The sequence below is a fragment of the Cimex lectularius genome, unplaced genomic scaffold (genome assembly GCF_000648675.2).
Source record: "Cimex lectularius strain Harlan isolate CLEC.00 unplaced genomic scaffold, Clec_2.1 scaffold67, whole genome shotgun sequence".
NCBI classification, from domain to species: Eukaryota; Metazoa; Arthropoda; class Insecta; order Hemiptera; family Cimicidae; genus Cimex; species Cimex lectularius.
The window spans coordinates 1,464,412-1,487,215 of NW_019392738.1; the positions used below are offsets into that span (position 1 = coordinate 1,464,412).

Below are 22,804 nucleotides of genomic sequence, written 5' to 3' on the forward strand. Positions count from 1 at the left end.
AACTTTAATTGTTTTTGGATAGGCAAGATTATTACTGATTATAATTTGTTTTAGGCAAAAGTGAAACTGACTTTGAAAGAGAGCAAAGTTTAGTGGAGCAATGGGTTAGCCTGACTGAAGAAAGAAACGCCGTTATGGTACCAGCTGCCGGTTCAGGTATTCCAGGCGCACCTGCAGACTGGAATCCACCAATCGGAATGGAACCCCACATCCCAGTTTTGTTCCTCGACCTCAACGGTGAGTATTTATGATATTCTTTTGAATCTCTTGAATTTGCGAATTTTCAATTTTAGCCGATGACCTGTCTGTAAATAAATGGGGAGGGGACGGAGTCGAAAGTATACCTGCTGCTGGAATAAACTCAATTTTACCGAAAGAACTCGGTAACATGTTTTACAATCTGCCGATTATAAAACATTGCGACAAGGACGTATGCGCCGTCGGTGCGTGGGACAGTTCCGTGCACGATTCCCGTAATCTCAACAGAGTTACAGAAAGTAAGTCGAATAAAAATCAAAATTTGACAAATATTAATATTATACTTTTTTTTCTTTTCAGGTAATGAAAGGGTTTATCTCATATTAAAGACAACAGTTAGATTATCTCATCCAGCTCCAATGGATTTAGTCTTGAGGAAAAGATTATGTATAAATATTTACAAACGCCAAAGTATAACCGACAGAATAAGGCGACGTATAGTTCGCACAGATTGGCTTTCAAAAACTGGAGTGACTTACGAAGTAGTTTCAAACATTCCTAAGGTCAATTAAAAAAATTTAAAATACTCAAATAAATTTTGGTTTCGCATCCCATACAAAAAAGAATGTATATTACGTTGTGGTCTAATTTTAGGCTAGTGAAGAATTAGAAGAAAGGGAATCACTTGCACAAATTGCTGCATCTGGTGAAGACTCTACATTAAGTGACGGTGAATCGTACATAGGTACATCTTTAAAAAAAAAATTTTTGATACTGAAAATTAGTTGAATTAATTATTATATTATTATTTTAGAAACATACACAAGAGGTGTGAGCGCTGTTGAAGGTATTCTTACTTTAGAGAGACTAAGGCAAAAAGTAGCTGTTAAAGAAATACTCCAGCACAAGGGACACACCGTCGCGATGCGTAAAACCGCGAGCGTTCCTAACATTTCTCAAGTATATTCTCCCGTTGTTTTAAAACAGGTTAAGAATAGACAGTGAAACGTTTTAATTTTCAGATCTTGTCGTTCGATTCAAGCTACGAGATTAGCAGCCTGGCTGGTGTGAGTAGGTCAGAAAGCGTGTCGGATTTGAACAAAGAGGTTCGAGACCAATCCAGGCCTAGGAAATCACTTCCTGATCCCGAATCGCTGCAAACGCCGACTAAACAATTTGGGATCGGTAAGCGCAACTTCCCGTCGTCGCTCATAGTCTCGTTTCCACAAACGCTTATATTTGTACTCTACACACAGTGTGACATTTCCTAAGCGGATCATAAAATCATAATTTGCTTTTTACCTTATGTACATATTGACACATTTTAAACACATTCATATCCTCAAAGAAAATCTACCTCATAGTACACGACTGTGCATTCTCTTCATAGCCACTGATAATTCAGCTTGGTTAGCACAGACTTAGCACTGATAAAATCTAAAAAACATTTCATTGGCAATTAGATCATAGTGCGTAACTCCTTGCGTAACTCAATGCACAGTTTAAACTGAAAATTGAGATATAACAAACAGCTTTGAATCCCATTTCTAATAGAGTTAACATTTAGCCCGCTCTAGCATTGAATAAACTTTTTATTCTGCACAGATGACTTACATGCACTTGAGTTGATCGACATCTTCATTATTTGAAAGTTTTATAAAATTTATCAATTTTACCCTATTTTATTACTCCTTTTTATTTTTTCTTCAAGAAATGTGATTTTAAAAGGCCAGGTAAGTTATGAGAGGATTAGAAAGAATTTAAATTAAAATCAGTTAAAGATCACTTTTTAGTATATTTCTGACGATATGACCAGTTAGGAGTCCCGGTGTCCTTCTTGGCCTTGTCATGGTGTACTGCTTGGTTTCTGGCTTTTCGGGGATTTTGTCTTGCTTCTTTTTGTACTCACACTCAAATTTGTGTGTACATATTTATATTTTGTTAAATTCACTAATTTCATGGTCCGCTTGACCAATTAATATATTACAATTAATTAAGTTTTTAGTTGAGATAAAAAGAGATGGGAAGTTAGTGTCCGAGTGGATCGACGTCACGATAGCTCAAGTGGTAGAGCAGCGGCGTATCTAGCTGAAGGTCGTGGGTTTGAATCCCGCTCGTGCCATTGACTTTTTTATCTCAACTAAAAACCTTAATTAATTGTTTTATATTTTGTCTTGAACAAGAGGAGTATTGCCCTACTGAATTTCTTGGCAAAGCACTCTGATTGAGTTTGACACCCTGGTATTCTCTCCAGGTTAGAGGCTCTTCCCCCTCAACCTATTTCCTGATACTAAGATCCTACCTGTCCGGTAAGTATTACCAAGTCAGGCAAGGTGCAAATCATTCCTCTTGTTCCTTGTCAGGGTTGGAGTATCACAAGGAAGCATCCTAGGTCCTCTCCTATGTACTCTATACACTGCCTGTAATCCTAACACCACCTACATTCACAGACACACTTATCCTTTCATCACATCAAAACCCATATATAGCTGCCTCCAACATCAAAACAGTAACCGTCAATGGACCAAAAGATGGAGAATAAAAAATTAATCGAGATAAATGCGTCCACACAACCTTTACCCTCCATTGTGCGACATTTCCAATAATATAACTTATACCGACTGCTGACAGTGAATACCAAGGGATGTTTCTCGACAAAAGACTGACATGGAACTCCCACAATAAATTGAAAAGACAGAAACTTAATAAACTTCTTATACATATAGACATATGATCAAAATTTTCAACAAAGGAACTGTTAATATACAAGACAGAACTCGACCCATCCGGACCTGGAAAAAGAACAGTGGGGTTCAACCAAATGCTCCAATTCCAAAACAATTCAGACACCACAGTCAAAAATTCTCCATAAAATCGTCGATCCTTATCGTCTCAAATCTTACACACCGACCTCCTAATTCATTTTGTCAAAGAAATCTTCCTTTCCTGTTACACAAAATTCCATTACTCCATAAGTACACACTAACCCACTGGTCCAACAAATATGCTCTCAAAAAATCTCGTCAGCTCAACCCGTTATCTAAATCGGCAATGGCTGAGGGACCTTCGGTCAACAACGTGAAATGCCTGGATATGTACTGCAATGTCGGGTCATTTTGACCCAACTCTGTTTTTAAGTGCAATGAGTCATATTTTTCAACATTTTTGGGAAATTTAAGAACGTTTTTTTTAAAGTTCTTACTTTTATTTACCTTGTAGGATACAAAACCACAATTTTTTTTCCAAAATAAATGGTTTAAAACATTGTAATCACAATAAAGTACAGTCTAACAAGGAAAAACTCGAAGATTTTGGGAAATCTTTCTTTGTAAAAATTTAACTTCGAGTTTTTGATATATCTACAAAACTACAGTCAAACTTCTGTAAAGTGCACATTAAATTCTTATAAAATTAAAATGAAAAAGGTAACTTCACAAAAATGGAACACAAGGAAAAAATGACATACATACTCCAAAAAATGGAAAGCAAAAAAGGAAGATAAATCTGTTTTTGGACATTACTGCTCGAAAAATCAATGGTCTAAATAGACGACAAAATATGTCTGAGACATTCAGGTTCAAATCCCTCATAATGCTGAAAAATAAAAGACCCAGGAAAGCTTTCACTTCAAGACTATCTCTGGGTCCAATATAGCGCTGGTCAGGACCATATTGAGTTTTTCTTTCATCGGTATATTTTACAATGACATCAATCATGGCTTGGTTGATGAATAAGTAATATAATGGTTCTTATTCTTTGAAGCTAATCTGACGTTTCTGGTCGGTAAAAGATCGGTATCAGTCCAGATAATTTTGCCATCTTTGCCCAACACAAAGTTTCTGCTTTGTTCTCTATCTTCGGAACCTAAATTTGAAAAATTTTCTGGGCTAAAGTGGTCCTCTGAGAGGCATCTTCAGGAAGAACGTCGAAAGCGTCAGGTTTATTATTGTCGTTTGGCAACAAATCATTTCATCTTCAGAAAGTATTCCTCATTTTCATTATCACTGATCATATTTCACGTTGAATTTCTTCGTCAGTTACAAAATGTCAACTATTTGCCAGGGCTGAAACAATCCAGAAAGATTACAAAGAAAAGCATCAAGAAAACTAATTAAATTTATAGAAAAAAAATTAAATTTGAACTAAAACTGAAAGAACATGTACAACGTGGAGTCATATTGACCCATACCATGACTATTCTTACTTTATTCCAATATTACGAGGTCACTTACCTGTGAAAAGGGTTCCAGCGTCCACGTCTACAGGAAGACTAGAAAGAAAGCTACTCAAAGCCTCAACCTCTTCCGACCACTACCCTCTGACACAGGCGTGTTTTTGAAATTTTTGGGTCATTTTGACCCATACGTTGTAGAACAAAGGTTAATAACAACTAGGTTAGGTCGTCATTGGGTGACTTACCTTTTCCAGCCTTCTCGCCATTTTAATTTTTGATATTATGTATGATTTTTTTTACCAATGTTAATTTCTTTAATCAACATAATATTTGTTTGTTGCTTCTATAGATGCAGGTGCAAATTTCGTACAAATAAAAAATATAAATATTTTGTTTGTACTTAATAGTTGACAAATTGAGGTACAAGCATAAGTCTAGTATTTTAGTATATCAATTTTTTAAACGTCTAAAATTCAGAAACTAAATGGTTGTTAATAATAACTAACAATAACTATTTAATTACAGTGTGGGAGTCTGAAACGCTGTCAACCCTCGAGGGTGGGAATTTTTTTCTTCCATAAATGGCCTTAATATTAATTTATAAAACGATAAAAATATTTTTAAATGTTATCTTTCGTCTAAATTAGCATTTCCGTGTGCCTCAATTTAACTCAGACATCCGAGCTAGGCAATCAATACAGTACTCAGTTTCCAATTTTCATAAAACCCTACAAGAAAAAGGGTAATTTTCAAAATATGGCTTAATTTATAGGGGTTCCACAATATATTTACTTAGATTCACTAATTTCGTGGTCCGCTTGACCAATTAATTTATTACAATTAATTAAGGTTTTTAGTTGAGAAAAAAAAGTCAATGTGAGGGAATGCAAAAAGGAGGGAAAACTCAAAAGGTGGGGTTGAGATAGGACGTTGGTGTCCGAGTGGATCGAGGTCACGATAGCTCAAGTGGTAGAGCAGCAGCGTATCAAGCTGAAGATCGTGGGTTCGAATCCCGCTCGTGCCATTGACTTTTTTATCTCAACTAAAAACCTTAATTAATTGTAATATCTACTTAGGTTGAAGTGGAGGAAAGGATTGTCATGATTCTATATCAACCCCCAACCCCTTTACTTAAATTTATTTTTTTTATATTTTTTTTTTTTTAATTCCTGCCCAGTGAATTATTTGAAAAAGTTGTTGCGTATTTGGAAAGATTGCCCATCCTGTTGGACGTACACTTTTTTAAACATATTCTCCAAATATAAGCAACAGTTTAATTTTTATGAGTTTATTAATGTTAAATAAATGTACATCTCCACTTTACAATTCAATTTTTTTTTTTATCTTTATCGGATAGATAACCCCGTGATCAACGCAAGCATAAATAGCCATTTGAAGCCTGCGAAAAAATTTGAAATCTCGCTAATTTGAGAAATTTATCTCACATTAGTGAATAACAAGAGCTACAAGTGGTTTTATTACATTTAAACGTTGGGAATTATGAGTAAGATAAGAAAGTTGATTTAGGTAATAAATCACTTTTAAGGATTAATATTATTTAAATTATTCTTAACCCAATTGGAATTTAAATAAGTTGCTCTTTGCGATATATTGAATTTAATGACCAAAATTGAAAATCATCATCAAAAAGTTAATATTTTGAACAGTTAAGAGAAATTGAGCTGAAACGTGAAAACAGCAAAGGGCCTAGGATGGAGCCTTGAAAGACACATAAATGTTGTCTTAATCATAATATAAAACCTTGATTATTTAAATATCAAAAAAACAAGTTTACATGCTAAACAACTAAATTTAAATTGAGAGAAAATTTGAAAAGAGTATAGAGTGATCAGCTGGTCCGAAAGCATTTTTTAAATCTATTAAAACAAAGATTGTACCATTAATTTGTTAAATTTTTTCTACAAAAATTTTCTAAAGGTAATTTCAAGATTTTGTATACTTTTTTATTTAATTTGTAGGTTACTTTTTGTGTTAAGAAAAATTACAACTTTTTTTTAATAAGATGTATTTATTTCGAAGCAGCCCTGCTTCATCTTCTGCCTGCAAAATAATAAAAACAATTTTTAAAAAAGTTAATTTTTCTTTAATGCTTTATAGTTCTAATTACCCTTGTCTCTCAAAAACAAAAATTTGTGTAGTTTTTTTGCGAAACTTTTCAATGCAGGACGAAACAGATTTTTCCTATTTATACAATAAAAAGTGATCTTTACCTTTTATTACTTTATTTTCTCTTCATATCTAATCTATTCAAGTCTACATGAAATTATTATTGGAAGAAAAACACTAATACTTCTGGTCTTTATCTTTCATTATTTATAGTATGTGAAACGCCCTTGAATAGTAACAAGCCTATTTGTTTTTAGGCATTACTACATTCCAACTTTGTTATGTTATGCATAACCCCCGCCCTTTTTTTAGCATAGCATTTTAGACAAAATGTATGGAAACATTCTATGCTTATACTAAATGTTTTTTTAACATATTCTTATATTTATTATATCTTAATTGGAGTACTTTAGTATTTTAATGTTATAAAATGTAACATTGGACTTCAGATAAGTTTAGAACAGATATACTTAAAATTATAGTTTTAGAATATATTTAGCCTAGGTTCAATGTTGTCTGCTAAATTGCTCCAAAGAATTCCTGATTAACACTTTTCTTCTATCTTTTTTCTTTAATTCGGATCCTGCTTTTGATGTATTTTTTATTAATATTTTCAAATTTATTTCCACCTTGTTTTTAATTTTCTCTATCTGTTAGTATTTAATCAAAATTTTACCCTTCGTTTCTGATTCGAGATATCAATTCAGAACAATTCCGAATTGAAGTTTTATTTATAAAGCCCACTTGCTTTGAGATTCAATCAGACCGTTAATAAAAACAGGTTTTTATTTGCTTTCACTTTAGTTTACATTATGGCTTTGTGTTGGTACTTAAGTTTCCAGGTCGTTTTATTTTATTTTTTATTTTTTTTATTTTTTGTTAAGTTCTTGTCTAGCAATAGATTATTTTATAATTCAGCAACTATCACATATCTGATACTTTGCCTTTTGTTTTTGTTTTCTTACGTTGTTGGTTTTGCGCGCGCAATCAGGCTCCATTCTGTCAGGTAATGGGCTTTTTATCTGCAACAATTGTGTTAAATGCTTGTCGCATGATTCCTGTTGCTGCTTGTGATTAAAATAAAAATGGACAAACATGTAAAATAAATCGCTATGCAACTAACAGGGTTGTTTAATTATTTGAAAAATTTAAAAATTTAAATCAAACGAGTTGACGAAATTAATAAATATCATACTTTGATTTTTCAGCTTGAATTTTGTTTAGATTAAGATATACGAATTTGTCTAAATACATTTTTGAACTAAAGTATACAAATAAAATTTTATTTTTCCAGCTGTTCGGGATGAATGGAGCACTAGTTTTATTTTTATTTTGTTTTTACTATATAAAAAATAAAAAATAAATACTAGAATGCTTATAGTGAAAAATAGAAATAGTTAATTTTTTTTAAATAAGCCATAGTCTATTAGTTGTAGAGCGATTCAGCCTAGTTTGCTTGCTTGTTTTCATCGCATGCCATTTAGTCGCATATTACAGTTTGCCCTCCATTACATTAACTTCACTTTTTATAATTAATTTATTTTCAAGAACATCCTTTACACGTGTACCATACATATAAATATATTTGATGTGGTAAGCTTATTTATTTTTGAAGAACATCTCGAAGATTTGGGTCTTTGTTTTTACAACAAAATTACACTGTAAATAATCACATGTAGACTCTTCAATATAGAAATGATTTTTTTTTTTATTATTATTTCCACTGTTTAAAGTACGAAAAAAAGAACATTTAATAATAGTTCTTACTTTGTTATTAAACAATGTTACAAAAGGTCAGTTTTTTCTTTTCTTTTCTTTTTTTTTACATTGAAAGAAATATGAAAATGTATTTTTAATTTTTTTTATGTATTCAAATTTAACCGTTTCTCCACTATTAACAGGAGTTTATAAAACCCTCCTTCACTCACAATTCTCTATTTTTGTGTGCATACCTTGCTACTTATGAAAGAGACTGCTTGTTATTAGCATTTTAATCTCTTGTTAAAAGAGATTCTCTAGCGATACAGTAAATAAGTAAGAACTATTAACAACTGCTGTTCTGTAATTTGGAAGATGTATATTGAAATTGCCTTGAAATTGGTAACAATTTGCAACATTGGTAGGGTGTGCACGATTGTTATGTGTAATTAACGTAAATAATTAATTCAATATAATGGAACGTTATTGTATATTAAATGAAAACTGTTATGTTTAGAAGGTTATGTACTGAAAGTATATAATGATTTGTGGTCGATTATAATGTAATAGGTGGTTTGTTTGTGTTTGCTAAAAAATTAGATTTTGAAGATCTAAACAATTGGTCTTTAAAATATGTAAATAAATTAAAAGGATGTTTTTTGTCTCCCTTGTTAATCAATTTTTTGCTAAGAACGGAATGGATTAGCCGTTCGACTTTTTAGTTGATTTGATGCAAAATATTTTTCTAGGTTTTCTTAGAAATTTAAACTTTTTTACTTATTTAGTAAAGAATATTTATAAAATTTTTTTTATCTAATCCAATTAATTATTCGTTTTATCTAAGGTTTTTGGTTGAGATGAAAAATTAAGTGTTACGAGCGGGATTCAAACCACTTGAGCTATCGGGACTTGGAGACCATCTCAACCTACAACCATTCGAATTTTCCCTCTTTTTGCCATATTTTCAAATCGGTTCGAATCCCGCTCATTACACTAATTTTTCATCTCAGCCAAAAACCGTAGATAAAAAGAATAATTTATATGGTCCATCAAGCAAATATGGATTTTTTAATTAACATGTCAGGCAAAGGAATTTTGTACATTTATCCTAATTTCCCATATTTATGATTAGTATATTATGCTGGTGATTTTGTTTAATGGTGATGGGATGTATTTCAGCCAGACCAACATTCCTCAATCTCAATATCAACCTCAACACTCTGCGACTTCAACCTGGGTCTAAACGTATGTCACCGACTAACAATATTATGTAGCGATGGTGTAGTGTCTGTAGTGTTAGTTACCAGTTAGCTGTATATACCCTTTTGCTTCCTCCATGCTGGACTTTTCTTCCTCTTTTTTGGTTAAAAAAAAGCGAAATTTCTCTTTTAGATACATTTTAAAAAAATGCTTTTTTTTTATTTACTCCCCTTCTTCCATTGACAGTGTTTTGTACAATTTTTTCTTGTTCTGTCTTGTATGTCTAGACTTAGATCTCAAAATTTTATTTTTCAATTCCCTTTATTAATTGTGTTTACGTCAAATGACAAACCTAAAAAATTACAAACTTGTTTAATGTATGTCTTATTTTTTATTTTAAACAGTTAGGCTTGTACTTGAAAACGTTTATGTTAAGTTGAGCTTTGTTTGTTAACTCTTTACTAACTTTTTATCATTAATCTTGTTTTCAAAATAATAATCTTGATTCTACAGCCTTGAGGGTAAAAAATCTCAAGATTTACTTTTTTCAAATATGTTTGAAAGCATGCATTCTTCGTTTATCTTTGTCTTGTTATCTATTTCCATCTATTAGAACTTTAATGGTATACCATAGTAATTCAGTAAGTTCTACATTTTTATTATTACTGTGATGTCTATTGTATATTGTATAATAATGTATATTGTAACAGGTATGTAGATCTGTAGAATCTTTTTTTTCTTTCTTTTTTTTGGATTCTCTTACTAGAAAGCTACAAACATGCTATTACCAATTTTAATTCAACTTTTTTTTTATGATACTAGATCAAAAAATATATACTTATTGTGAGCTTTCTTGCCCACGAGCTCTAGTAGCTCAGGAAAAAAAATATTTTAACTAATTTATGGATTTTTTTTTATGTTGTTTTCTGATTTTCTTTAGTATTTATTTCAAGATTATTATATATCAGTTCATTTTTTGTATTTTTACTTAGTATAAGAAAATATTAAGTAGAATAGTATTAAATGAGATTAAATACAAAGGTAAAAAAAATCAATAGACGATTCCAATAAAGGAAAAAAAAATCATTATCTATAAGCACATTTGAAGCCCTTAAATCTGAATTTTTATACCAATCAAAAAATAGACATTTTTGGGCTGAATAGCTTCTGGATTTTATTCAAATTCAATATTATTACGAGTATCCATGTAGTAGTCATAATCAACCGTACTAATTATTTTAATTAATTAAACGTCTTGGTTGAGATGAAAAAGCTAGTGTCACGAGCGGGATTCGAACTCACGACCTTCGGCTCAAAAGCGGCGTATTGAAACTAGCTTTTTCATCTCAACAAAAATCTTAGGTTAAAAGTATAATTAATCTTGTAAAAATTTTAATTAATTGTAGTTTTAATCTAAGGTCTTGGTTGAGATGAAAAAGCAAGTGCCATGAGCAGGATTCGAACCCATGACCTAAGGCTCAATTCATGGCTGCTCTAGCCACCTGAGCTATGACTTCAATCCACTCAGACACCAACTAATCTCAACTTCCAACCTTTACAATTTTCCCTCTTTTTTGCCATATTTTCAAGCTGAAGGTTGTGGGTTCAAATACCGCTCGTGGCACTTACTTTTTCATCTCAACCTCGGATTGATTAAAAGTATAATTAATTAAAATAATTAATATGGTCAATTATGACTACTAAATACATATATGGATTATTACAAGAACATAAATGTTTCTACTTAGACTATGTTGACAATGTGTTTTTTCGTTCTGAATATGACCTAAATAAAGGTCAAAATGTCCTAAAAAAAAAAGATGTTTTTCTAAACTACCTCATTCTTTGACCGTTCCTAATGATTCCAACAAATTATGTTGTCAGTTTTTAGATTTTATGTAATGTGAGAAAAATAAGGATGAAATCAACTTCAATATATTATCAATTTATTTTCAGAGTCGTGTAGTTTACCGGGTTCTGAATCCTTGTAAAGTTTCCTGTGGATCAGTAGAGTCGTTTCAAAGTTATCATAATTTTAATTATATTTATTTGAAAACAATCGCAGATGAGGAAAACTTAAAAAATATTTTTTAATTTTCCTAAAAATTTGTATATAAGGGTTATTTGGGTGCGTAAAAATGAATATAAACTTTGTTTTTTGATATTTTTTTTAACCTACTTGACTACATCAAAATTGAATTTGGCAATTTGCCTAGGGTATCATATATATTAAAATACCTAATTTGTGACAATCTGCATATATTAGTATATTCTCTATATTATTTTCTTGTCCTATGTTTTATAATAATTAATAATCTTGAAATCTGTACAAAAAAGGCAGAAAACAACACTAAATATTATGTAAATTTTTTTTCTCTCTCTCAGCTCCTGGGAACGCCAAGGCAGGTGTCTAATATTTTTTGATCTAGTATCACGAAAAAAAGGTTCATTAAAATCAGCGATCCTACATCGTTAGGACACCCATTATCAGTCAAAATAATCAATTTTATAAAAACTTCGTAAACTTTTTCAACTTTTTATTTTTCTACATAGATCCATTTTGAGGATCAGAGTCGTCTGTTGACACTCAAAATAAATATGTACTGAGGAGGAGGCGGAAAGAGCCTCGAAATGCATCAACGTAAGAAATAAAGAGTTGAAAGCTTACAAAACTTTTATAATCCAGTTTCTCATCCATATCCAACAAAAGAATAGCAATAAATCAAATTTATACTTTTTATGCTTGTAAAATATAAAATGACTATATATGCTTTATACTTATTTATTATATTTTATTATTTAGTTTAGTAGTTCTTTCTATAGCCTGGATTTTCTAAGCTTGTTTTCATTGCTGTGAACGGTTGATTGTTTAATATTATTTTTTACAGCCTCGCCGAACACGAAGATTGGGTTGAGAATGACAACATTGCACGAAGAGCAGACTAACGCTTTCCCACAAAATGAAGAAGAAAACTTGATAGAAGAGGAAGAGGAACCCGAAGAGGAAGAAGTGTCCACCAACAAAGAGAACATACCTTCTGTCAGTAATACAAATAGGAATATGCAATTCTCTGAGCTTGAGACCTACCAGGTATTTAAATGCGATTTTATTCAGTAATTAAATCATTACTTGTATTTTTAATTTACAGGTTGAAACGGATAGAATAAAAAATCAGACTAAAACCATGCCAAATTCAAGAACTTTAGATTCTTTGGCCGAATTGCAGTCGCAGAAAGGAGGAACACCGAGCACAAGTTCTAGGTGATTAGTATGAAATGAATTATATTAAAATTAATTTTATTTTAAAAAAAAGTTTACAAATTTTATCATATTTTTTTTAGTGGCTATGGTTCTCAAGCAGTTTCATCGAGCAATTTGACAAACGACGATTGCCTATCTCTCAAGAGTATTAGCGTGGATGAAACGCCCGATTTGGAAGTGCGTGGTTCGATCAGCGATATGAATAAATGTCTTGAAATCGTTCACAACAACAATCTCGAACAGTTGAACAAAATGAAAGAAACTCATAAAATAGAAGCTGTTGATAAAGACGCATCGAGAAGTTTACCAGACTGCGCACATGCACCGCAGCAAAAAGAAGGCGCCAAGGAAAATAAGAACCTATGCACCAAAGTAGAAAACGAAGTTTTAAAATCTATCTCACAGTCAAGCAGCAGCAAATCAAGTTCAGATGATGTTTCAAACAATTCTGGCGAAAATGAAATGACGCTATCTACAGGACTTCCACCTGGAAAAGTACGTACTAAAAAAAAAATATATTAATAATATATTGAGGTTTTTTCTGTTGAGATAAAAAAGTCAGTGGCATGAGCAGGATTCGAACCCACGATCTTCAGCTTGATACGCTGCTGCTCTACCACTTGAGCTATCGTGACCTCGATCCACTCGGACACCAACTTCCCATCTCAACCGCACCTTTTGAATTTTCCCTCCTTTTTGCCATTTTTCCAATCCCGCTCGTGCCATTGACTTTTTTATCTCAACAAAAAAAACCTTAATTAATTGTAATATATTAATTGGTCAAGCAGACCACGAAATTAGTGAAATTAAGGAAAATCTTATTAATTTTTTTCTTTTTTTCAAGATTGTTAGGCGGAAAAAATCAGCATCTAGAAGTAGCCAGAATAGGGCTTCTTTTCCACAAACTAGATCTTATATTGCTGAAAGCAAAGCAGCTTTACGTCTTGAACAAAAACTTTCTGAGCTTGCAATAAATAACGGTGATTCCCAATCATCTGATAATCATACAGAAGGTAACTAAACTTAATTATAAAATTAAATTTAAATATATAATTTTTTTTTAATCAGATGAGACTGATCATGTTGTAAAAGAAACGCCTGTGCCAGAATGGGTCTGTCTCGGTGAAAGTGTACAAATACGACCTTACAATTCGACCGGGGTGATTGCTTACATCGGCCCGACTGAGTTTGCCTCTGGTACATGGGTCGGCGTAGATTTAGACGCTCCCACTGGTAAGACTACGGTTATAATCGTATTATAATCCTCGTAAATTCCAATTGGAAAATTTTTCAGGCAAAAACGATGGAACGGTTCAGGGAGTTAAGTATTTCGAAGCTCGGCATAAACATGGTATTTTTGTACGAGCGGATAAATTGATCCAAGATAGGAGAGGTCGGGCCATGAGGGGACATGAGCCTAGTATGCGACGGAGTTCTAGCAGAGGTAAGAATAAATTTATCAATCTAACATGTTAACAATATGAAAGAACGTAATAAATCTCTTTGTTTGTTATTAGTATTTCTGTAATTTTATTTTTTTTAAATAACACATCTCGCAGGTAAATGGTCAATTAACATTTTAAAACAAAGTCTATTAATTGCCCAATCAATTTCCACTCCAAAAAATGAAACAGAAACCTGCACACTTTCATGAAAAAAGCAGAAAAATCATAATACGTCCTAAGTGACTTCCTAGCCTGAAAAAATGGTACATCCTCAATACTAACGCTTTGGAAAATTAGTTTTGTTTTCCCCCGTCTTTTTAAACTTTATTGAGCAAAGCAAATTACAGTTGTGATTGTATACTAAATATAAACCAGACCGCATCTCACGATCTCTAAATAATTAATAAATATAAAATATGACTTGAAACATAAAGACAAATGTGTCCTCACTTCATAAGATTATTAATAAATTTGATAACAATAACTTGTAATAATTAATTATTTATTATTCGGGAATCGTGTGATGCGGTCTGTTGTGATGTAGGTTTCAGAAAAACATTTTCTTTATCGTCCCAATGTTTCGAACTTTATTGAGATCATCTTCAGGGCCTGAGATTTACAAACGTTTAAATTTAACAAATACATGTAGGATTTGGAAAAAGTGAATTTATACAATGCAAAAAAATATTTTTTATATTCAATCAAAGTATTTCTACTCACTCAAAGTTTTTGTTTTTTAATTATTTAACTGTGATAGAACGTCAGTGGCTGCAATGGTTTCGGTGAAGGCACTCATTACTGTAAGGAAAGGGCCCCCTGAACCTGACTTACTTACAAATGGGCTTTTTTTTTTAAACCAGCACCGTTGAAAAAAATATTCCACAACACAAAACATTCTAACTTGGATATTTTTCTTTCCAAAAGGTAGATTGGGGACGAGGCCAAATAATTTTTTTTTCCTTTTAGCTAATTTAGCTTTTGGAAAGAAAAATATTTAAACTGAGAAGGCTGTACGATTTAAAAAGATAAATCAACAAAGTACTGCTTTTTTGCATACTTTTACATTCCGTTGGAAAAGTAGGTCAGAAATTGGTCAAAAGTTGGATTTGATGTCATTGTCATGATTCTAGCATTATAAAACCCTTAGATAGCAATTTTCGCAAAAATTTGTGTAAATTAATTTTTTTACTGATAATTTCAACAATGCCTGACTGGCAATTCAAGTGCAAGCTCTAACATCATTTCTCTCAAAACCCAGCGGTCCGAATTTCATGGTTGATAATTTGTTTTAAAGAAATCGCCAAGTGCATTTTACAACTGTATAAAACATTAAAATTAAGGAAAAAAGGAAAATTCAAAAGATGGGGTTGAGATGGGAAGTTAGTGTCCGAGTGGATCGAGGTCACGATAGCTCAAGTGGTAGAGTAGCGGCATATCAAGCCGAAGGTCGTGGGTTCGAATCCCGCTCGTGCCATTGACTTTTTTATCTCAACTAAAAACCTTAATTAATTGTAATGTATTAATTGGTCAAGCCACAAAATTAGTGAATTTAATTAAAATTAAATTATTATTTCCATTTTAAAAATAGATTAATTTCTAATAAATAATTTTGTTCTGTGTATTTTCTTATGGAATATTTTATATATTTTAATGATGCATACATCATTAAAACGCTACATTCTTCTTCTTTCAAATAGTCTGTTTGGCGTTAAAATCCTTTTAGCAGTTTTTGGATTATAGCCGTTTCAATCAGATATTCTGATAATGACGTCAAAAATTGGAAAAAATTTAGGGGTAAAAAAAGTAATAAAAAATGTATATTTAGGGGTCTCTAGAGGTGCTAAAAGGAAATTTCATAGCAGTTTCACAGAAGAAACATAATCACAACCTAGTTAACCTGAAAAATATTTGGTTATTGATGAACTTTTATAGCTTATGCTATAATTTTATTGCAATCTATATATTAAAAAAAATGCTATAAATTGATATATTCAAGAGTTGATTTGAGAAAGTAGAATGGCGAAATAAGAATATTAAAAAATGAAAAATTTCAATAAATAAATTGGTGAAACCAAGGCTTATTTACAAGAAGTGGTGGATAGGAGTCTGGTATTTTGGAGTTTGGTCCAAATCCATGACAGATCAAGCTGGTCGCCCCTTTGTAAGTTAAAAATTACTCCACTTTTCAGTAAAAATTTAATGTACTAGATCTTATATAACAACTTGTATAATTAATTATTCTTTTTATGTAAGGTCTTGGTTGGGATGAAAAAGTTGGTGTCATGAGCGGGATTCGAACCCACGACCTTCGGCTCAATACGCCACTACTCTTACTACAATAGCTCAAGTGGGTTTTCCCGCTCATGACACTTTTTCATTTAACCTAAAAAAAATAAGTAATTTGGTCAATAGATCACTAAACTTAATGAACTTGTATAATGTTATAATTTTTTTCTTTTGCGTTTGTCTATTACAGGTGAAGGCCTCTCAAGTCTTCACAGGTCGAGGAGTCGTGGTGAAGGCATCAGTTTAATGGGGAAGAGCTTTGGTCGTCTGACCAAGTAAATCGGATGTCATCACTTATATTAAAAAAAAAAAAATGTGTTTGCTTATCCAGCTTACCCTTCCAAGGCTGTGCTCTACCCACTCATCACCAATCATAGTATTTTCTATTTCGACTCTCGACCATTCTGATCCTTCAGATTTTAAATTATACAAGACCCCCGACCCTTTTAAAAAAAGAAACAGTCCCTAGGAACATGATTTTGTTATAAAATATTTTCAAATCCTTACTTGAATATTTAAGTAGAGGAGTTTGTTTTTAAATCGCTGCTTCTGTCAATTTATTTCGGTTGTCAGGTGACGGTGAAAATTATAATTCCTGATAAATGTATTTTTGCACAATCTTTTTCCAACATAGAAACATATTTTGTCCTTTGGCAATTGTTAGTCGAGAAAGAAATTTTAAAAAATATTCAAAAGAACTATATGTCAAAACTTTTCAGAAATCAACTCTAGTTAATTGTAGGAGAAACTTTTTATTATCTAGTAAATAGGTGGCAATAGATATAAAGGACTATTAATAAACTGCATACTTTTTTCTAACTATTCTAAACATTTAAACCGACAAAAGTGCTTATTTCTACAAGTTTTGTTACCAGTAAATTTACTATAATAAAATACATCAGGGAAATAATTAAGATAATTTTTTTAAATGTTTAGAATAGTAAAATTTATAATATAAACCATCTAAATGTTTTATAATAAAAAAATTATAATTTTTCACCTATAGCCTTATTTATTTTAATTAAATATGGATATTTGAAAATTATTGGGAACAAGTTTTATGTAATTAAAGTACTTAAATAATTATTAGAAAAATCTCTGCCATTCCAGTTATTGAGTCTGCACATATTACATAACTTAAATGAATTTCTTAAACTTATAAAGGCACAAAAATTCCAGAATGGTCAAATTATAAATGCGATTAAATAAATAAATTCATTTGTTAAAAAAAAAATTCCATAAATCTCAGTTCAATGGTCAAAAGAGAAAGTACTTAATCTTAGAGCCCTTTGCGAGGGTTGTCACCAATGTTCTGGAACTTTTGGCGCCGCATTTGTACAAATTGGTGTACTTTTATGGTTAAAACATTCCAGACGGTGTATTCCAGAATGGGTAGTGCTTCATTTTTCACTTCGAAAAAGAAAAGTAGTGTTTAAATGAAGTTTATTTGTATTATAATGTAAATTATTATAAATAATTCAAAATATAATTTGTTATAAATAGCACAAGGGTTTAAAAAAATAATAAAATACCAAAAAAAATAATAATAAAATGAAATCCCAGTATAAAGGAGAATTAAATGTCCAAGATTAATTTTGCTTTTCCCGTGCTGATATGGCTTTCTGTATGTCTCCCCAAAATATGTTTTAATCTAGATGTGATATTTAAATTCGCCATCCATTATGAAAACAATAAAAGCCATAAATTCCATCCCATAATGTGTCCAAATTCTAAAACTTGGTATTAAAATAGAAGTCCAGTCTCTAATCCTTTGTCCAATTGAATTATTGATCTTGTCCAGAATTAATATTTAGTAAGAGAGTGGATTTTGGGATAAGCGTTAGGGAAAATTTTTATAGTATATAGTTTTATAGCATTCTGTGTGCTTATGTAATGTTACCATAAAATCATAAAACGTTTTAATTGAATTTTTTTGTATCATGTGTACATTACGTTTTGCTAAGAATATTATGGATCCTACATATTTTTATAGTATTGATATTCAATGTGAGTTTTTAATTAGAAACCAAATTTTCTTTTTGTCTATTATGTTTTGTTTAACTAATATTTATGTAATTGTTTTAATTCTTGCCATTGTGTAATTTTTTTTATTTTATATTTGGCTGTGTTATAAAATATTAAATTTGTCCTTCGATTGTCACTGGCCCCGGTGTAACGTTGTTTTTTATTGCTGCATGTGTTTGTAAATCCGTCCAGAAATTCTCCAATTTGTTTTAAATTTTAATTTGTACATTTGCGATCACTGTCATTCCTCCATCAGTATTTCCTCTTATAAATAATTATTTGCTCAACGAGGTCATCATTGTTTTATGCACAAAAATGTTTTTATGTTTTTAATTGTTATTATTTATTATGCTATATTTTGTAAATAGACAAAATTTAGGCGTATTAGTTAAATTTGTTTTCATATACTTACCAAGTAAAAGTGTAGACTTGAGTATTTCAATTTGTTTTTAACAGCCATGGTTTTTATTCCACATGAGATATATTTTTTAGTTTATATTATTGTAAACTATGTAGAAATATTGTTTTTATCTTTTAAGAAGGGTTGTGAAAAATACGATTGGGTTGTAGCATTTTTTGCATAAGTGCATTTATTTATTTCATATTTTAATTATAGGAAAGAAAAAAAATGTGCATTATAGACGTTTTAAGTCACAGAGACTTGGACTTAATTATCTATATTATTATACTAATGGAAATTATTACTTTCATTAGACTAGTCATTCATGTTTGATGGACTATGAATGTGCTATCCATTACATTCTTGTGCTAAAAGAAAAATTAAATATTAAAAGGAAGAGAAAAAAAAATCGAGAAGAAATAACATTTTTATTGCCAAACTCAGAGGCATTTATGTACAATTTTGGATGTCAGGTAATAAACATTTAAATTTTGATTTATTAATTCATTTTCCCTTTTATAAAGAAAATTCTCCAGGGTTTTTTTAGCTTTTAAAATCAAGATAGCAGTTTTCACACATTCAGACAAATGGGAATACAGCTCTCTTTTCATCCACAGACGTGCCAAGTATAACTATGGATGTGACGAGCGGTTTCCCTTTTTCCGTGCGCGCGGCTCGTTCGAATACCGTCTCTCGCTAGGGTGCTCCGAGATGGTAGCGAGCTACTCCACTCTAGGCCCGTCAAGCCTTTTAGGGGTAAGATTTGTCAGGTTGCCCGGCTTGACGGGTGAACACCCTTTACTTACTACTAACTCTGGACAAGGAGGTTTGGGGGAAAGATACACCAATTCAGACAGAACAACAGGTCCCTTTATTTGATATGACTACAATTCCCAATATGTATAATCAACTAGTGAATAACGCCCTAACCCTGCTTATAAATAGCAACCCTTATTTCCTATTAAACAATTCATATACAAAACTTATTACTGGAAGACCAATTCTAGATATAACTAATGCTCTTACTCTCTTTAACGAAACCTTAATACTAGGGGCTTAATTATTGGGATCGTAGTACTAAAAGTAGCCTGAAATCGCCCAACTGTTCTCCAAATCTCCCGCAAACCAATTGACAAAATTTGCACTCACAGGACTGGAATACGTGCATCGGTTTTGTCGGTCGGTGGTACGGATCCTGCCGCACCAGTTCCCCCTTTTTACTCCGTTTGACAGACTCACTCGTCGTCTCCACAGGATACTCCGACTGACTCAACTGCACTTTCTTCGGACTCCACCCGGATTCTCTCTGATTGTCCTTTTTATATCAATCCGTTCAGGGAGGAGATGGGGAACAGTTGCATTTCGAAAATACTGCTATGCTTCCGGGTGACCCGACTGCCCTTTGTCCTCTCTAGGTCATTGAGCTATTTCGGATGAGTCCGGGCATCAGCTAATCCTGAGGGTTGAGCAAAAAGGCCACTCGTCAGCACAACAGCCAATTTTTCTAGGGTGATTGCCCCGGGATCGAATTTCTCAATCGAAAACATCCAGCTGTTATTATTTCGCCAGCTTTTTTTTAGCTGCGTCTGGAGTTCTCGAGAAAGACCGGGTCGGCTCCAGGCCACCTCTGGTTACTCACCCCGGCACAATACGCTTTCCCAACAATTAGCTAACCTATTTCTACGTCTAATTTTAATATTTATAACAAACTTAAATTTTTACAACTCCGTTTAAGATTCCCTTCTGGGGATCTTCACAATGGATAATGAGAGTCTACTGTATTTTGCATTTGAGAGTAAAATTTCAGGATTTATTTTTATTCTCCATTTTAAGGTTCTATTCTCCCTGGTTCTAAGGTAGGATGGTCTTGTAGGGATTGAGTTGTATCGCCAGCAAAGGTAAATAATAAAATAAAATAAATTTTATCACTAAAATCATCTATTGCTTGGGTACAATCAAAATAAGGTGGGATAAGGTACATTGAGAAAGATATAATGTAAATGGAGGCTGATGCTATACGTGTTTATAGGAGGGTAATGTTCAAAAATACAACAAACCAGAGATAGTATTCATAAGCGTTTATTTTTTCACAGGACCAATATTGGAAACAAAACAAACAAGGCAAGTCAGCCACAACTCTAACTCTGAGGATGGACGTTGCAAAGAGGACACCCCAAATGACGCTGGGCAACACTAGCTTCCACGGTCTTCTTTCTGCAGCTTCCTGTACCCTCAACGACACTTTTCAATTTGTTGCTAACTGTTGACTAGATTCTTGGGTTGACTTCTCCAGTTGACTCTCGTTCACTGCTTTTTAAATCATCCCGATTATATCACCTGACTCTGTGTCCTACTTCCTGACTGCCTTCGACTCATTCCTTGAGCCACCGTAATATTAAGTGTATTTCTCGGCTGCATTAGCTGCGGGTTTCATCGGTGCTTACCGGGGCCAAAGACATCACACTCAATGATAATGGTTTTCGCATTATCAAGTAGTAATTGACGAGGCGTACCTCCAAAATACTGGGCTAACTCCATGCTGCTGAGTCCTGACAGGCATAGAACTTAATGAAAGTGACACGACTCCAACCCAGTGTGGCGACGAATGCCATCAAAGGGTTATTCCCCTGTCTGATAATGGTGAACCTGCTCGCCCGGTTCTGTTTCAAAGAGGACAACGCCCTCAATAACCGGTTGCTTTTTAGGATGGAGAAAAGTGGTTAGCGAACTGTACCTGCCGGTGTACCCAGTCCTCTTAGTGACCATATCCTGCTGTTGACTGTCCCCAACTCTGGCCGACCATGCCCATCTTCTTTTCTGCTGATTCTGAGACACTCAATAGTCATATTGCCCTGCATTGGGCTGCTCTTCAACAGTCATCTCAATTCACCTCGTCTCGACCTTGGACGGTTGACACTGGCTCAGCTGGGTGTGACACTCACCCTCCATCTGGCTGTAAGGGAAGACCCCCTATTGTCAGGGTCTTTTCAATGGCTGATTACGAATAATAAAAGGATATATGACAATTTCGTATGAAGCAGCTTGTATCATGGCAGGGGTAGCCCCGATCGAACTTAAACTAAGGGAACTAACGGATATCTACTTCACCATAAAAAGGCCACTCAACAACAAAGCCTTCCCTGCACTTATCGTGGAACCCACACTGCCTTTAAATGAATGGCCCCATCTGGCTTATAGAACTCAAGGAATCACAGAGTCAGTATCTCCATTGTATCATGGCAAGACAAGATCATAATATACACCGATGGGAGGAAAATGAATAATGAGGTTGGAGCAGCCCTAGCCATCTATGGAAAAGACAACAAACTTCAAGAAACTAATTAGACTTGCTAGTTGGTGCTCGAACAACCAAGCTGAACTCATTGCTATCCTGAAGGCTCTTCAATGGCTCGCACAGCAGGATGTTGGGGAAGTGAACTAAAACGCGATAGTGATGACAGACAGCCGCATATCCATCGATAAAATTAAAAATTACAAAGCAAGAAGCCTGATGGTATCCGACATCAGAAATATGATAAAATCATTGCGTGATAATGGCTGGAATATCAGTATTGAAAAGGTACCAGCGCACACAGGGATCCAAGGTACTGATGAAGCCGACACAGCAGCAAAGGAAGCTACAGAAAACTCTGAACTAGAAACAACATTCACTGTGCCAAAAAGCTGTCATCTCCATGGCCTCGAAAATGGCATTGGCCCAATGGGAAAGGTCTTCAAACTAAAAAGTTCTTCCCAACGGTAGACTCAAGGATGGCAGTAAAACTGAAACACCACCATATGCTTACCCAACTTATAAGCGGCCATGGAGGAAATCAAGAATATCTGTATAGATTCCACATAACACCGGATTCGGAATGCGACTGTCCAGGGAGACCTCAAGAAACATGGGACCATATCTTATTCAACTGCCCCATTCAAGAACCACGCCAAAAATCTCTAATAAGGGACATTGTGTGTAAAGGTGGACA

General features: G+C 33.1%; 1 protein-coding gene across 4 annotated transcripts in view; it reads left to right on the top strand.

The window, feature by feature from the left end:
* The window catches only part of LOC106667945 (kinesin-like protein KIF13B), a 138,395-nt gene extending 121,044 nt beyond the window's left edge, over window positions 1-17,351 (top strand). For 2 of the 4 annotated variants that reach the window (XM_024227031.1, XM_024227032.1), the window contains 15 exons: window positions 55-237; window positions 294-497; window positions 559-761; window positions 853-943; window positions 1,013-1,158; window positions 1,221-1,383; window positions 7,491-7,505; window positions 9,377-9,442; window positions 12,286-12,488; window positions 12,547-12,659; window positions 12,740-13,154; window positions 13,504-13,672; window positions 13,728-13,892; window positions 13,954-14,103; window positions 16,581-17,351. In XM_024227031.1, coding sequence (XP_024082799.1) covers window positions 55-237; window positions 294-497; window positions 559-761; window positions 853-943; window positions 1,013-1,158; window positions 1,221-1,383; window positions 7,491-7,505; window positions 9,377-9,442; window positions 12,286-12,488; window positions 12,547-12,659; window positions 12,740-13,154; window positions 13,504-13,672; window positions 13,728-13,892; window positions 13,954-14,103; window positions 16,581-16,669 — 2,375 coding nt within the window. In that variant the 3' untranslated portion in view covers window positions 16,670-17,351. The remainder of the gene's footprint in view (window positions 1-54; window positions 238-293; window positions 498-558; window positions 762-852; window positions 944-1,012; window positions 1,159-1,220; window positions 1,384-7,490; window positions 7,506-9,376; window positions 9,443-12,285; window positions 12,489-12,546; window positions 12,660-12,739; window positions 13,155-13,503; window positions 13,673-13,727; window positions 13,893-13,953; window positions 14,104-16,580) is intronic. The other 2 variants (XM_014396259.2, XM_014396279.2) reach the window with 2 other exon arrangements.
* Window positions 17,352-22,804: the final 5,453 nt, after the last annotated feature.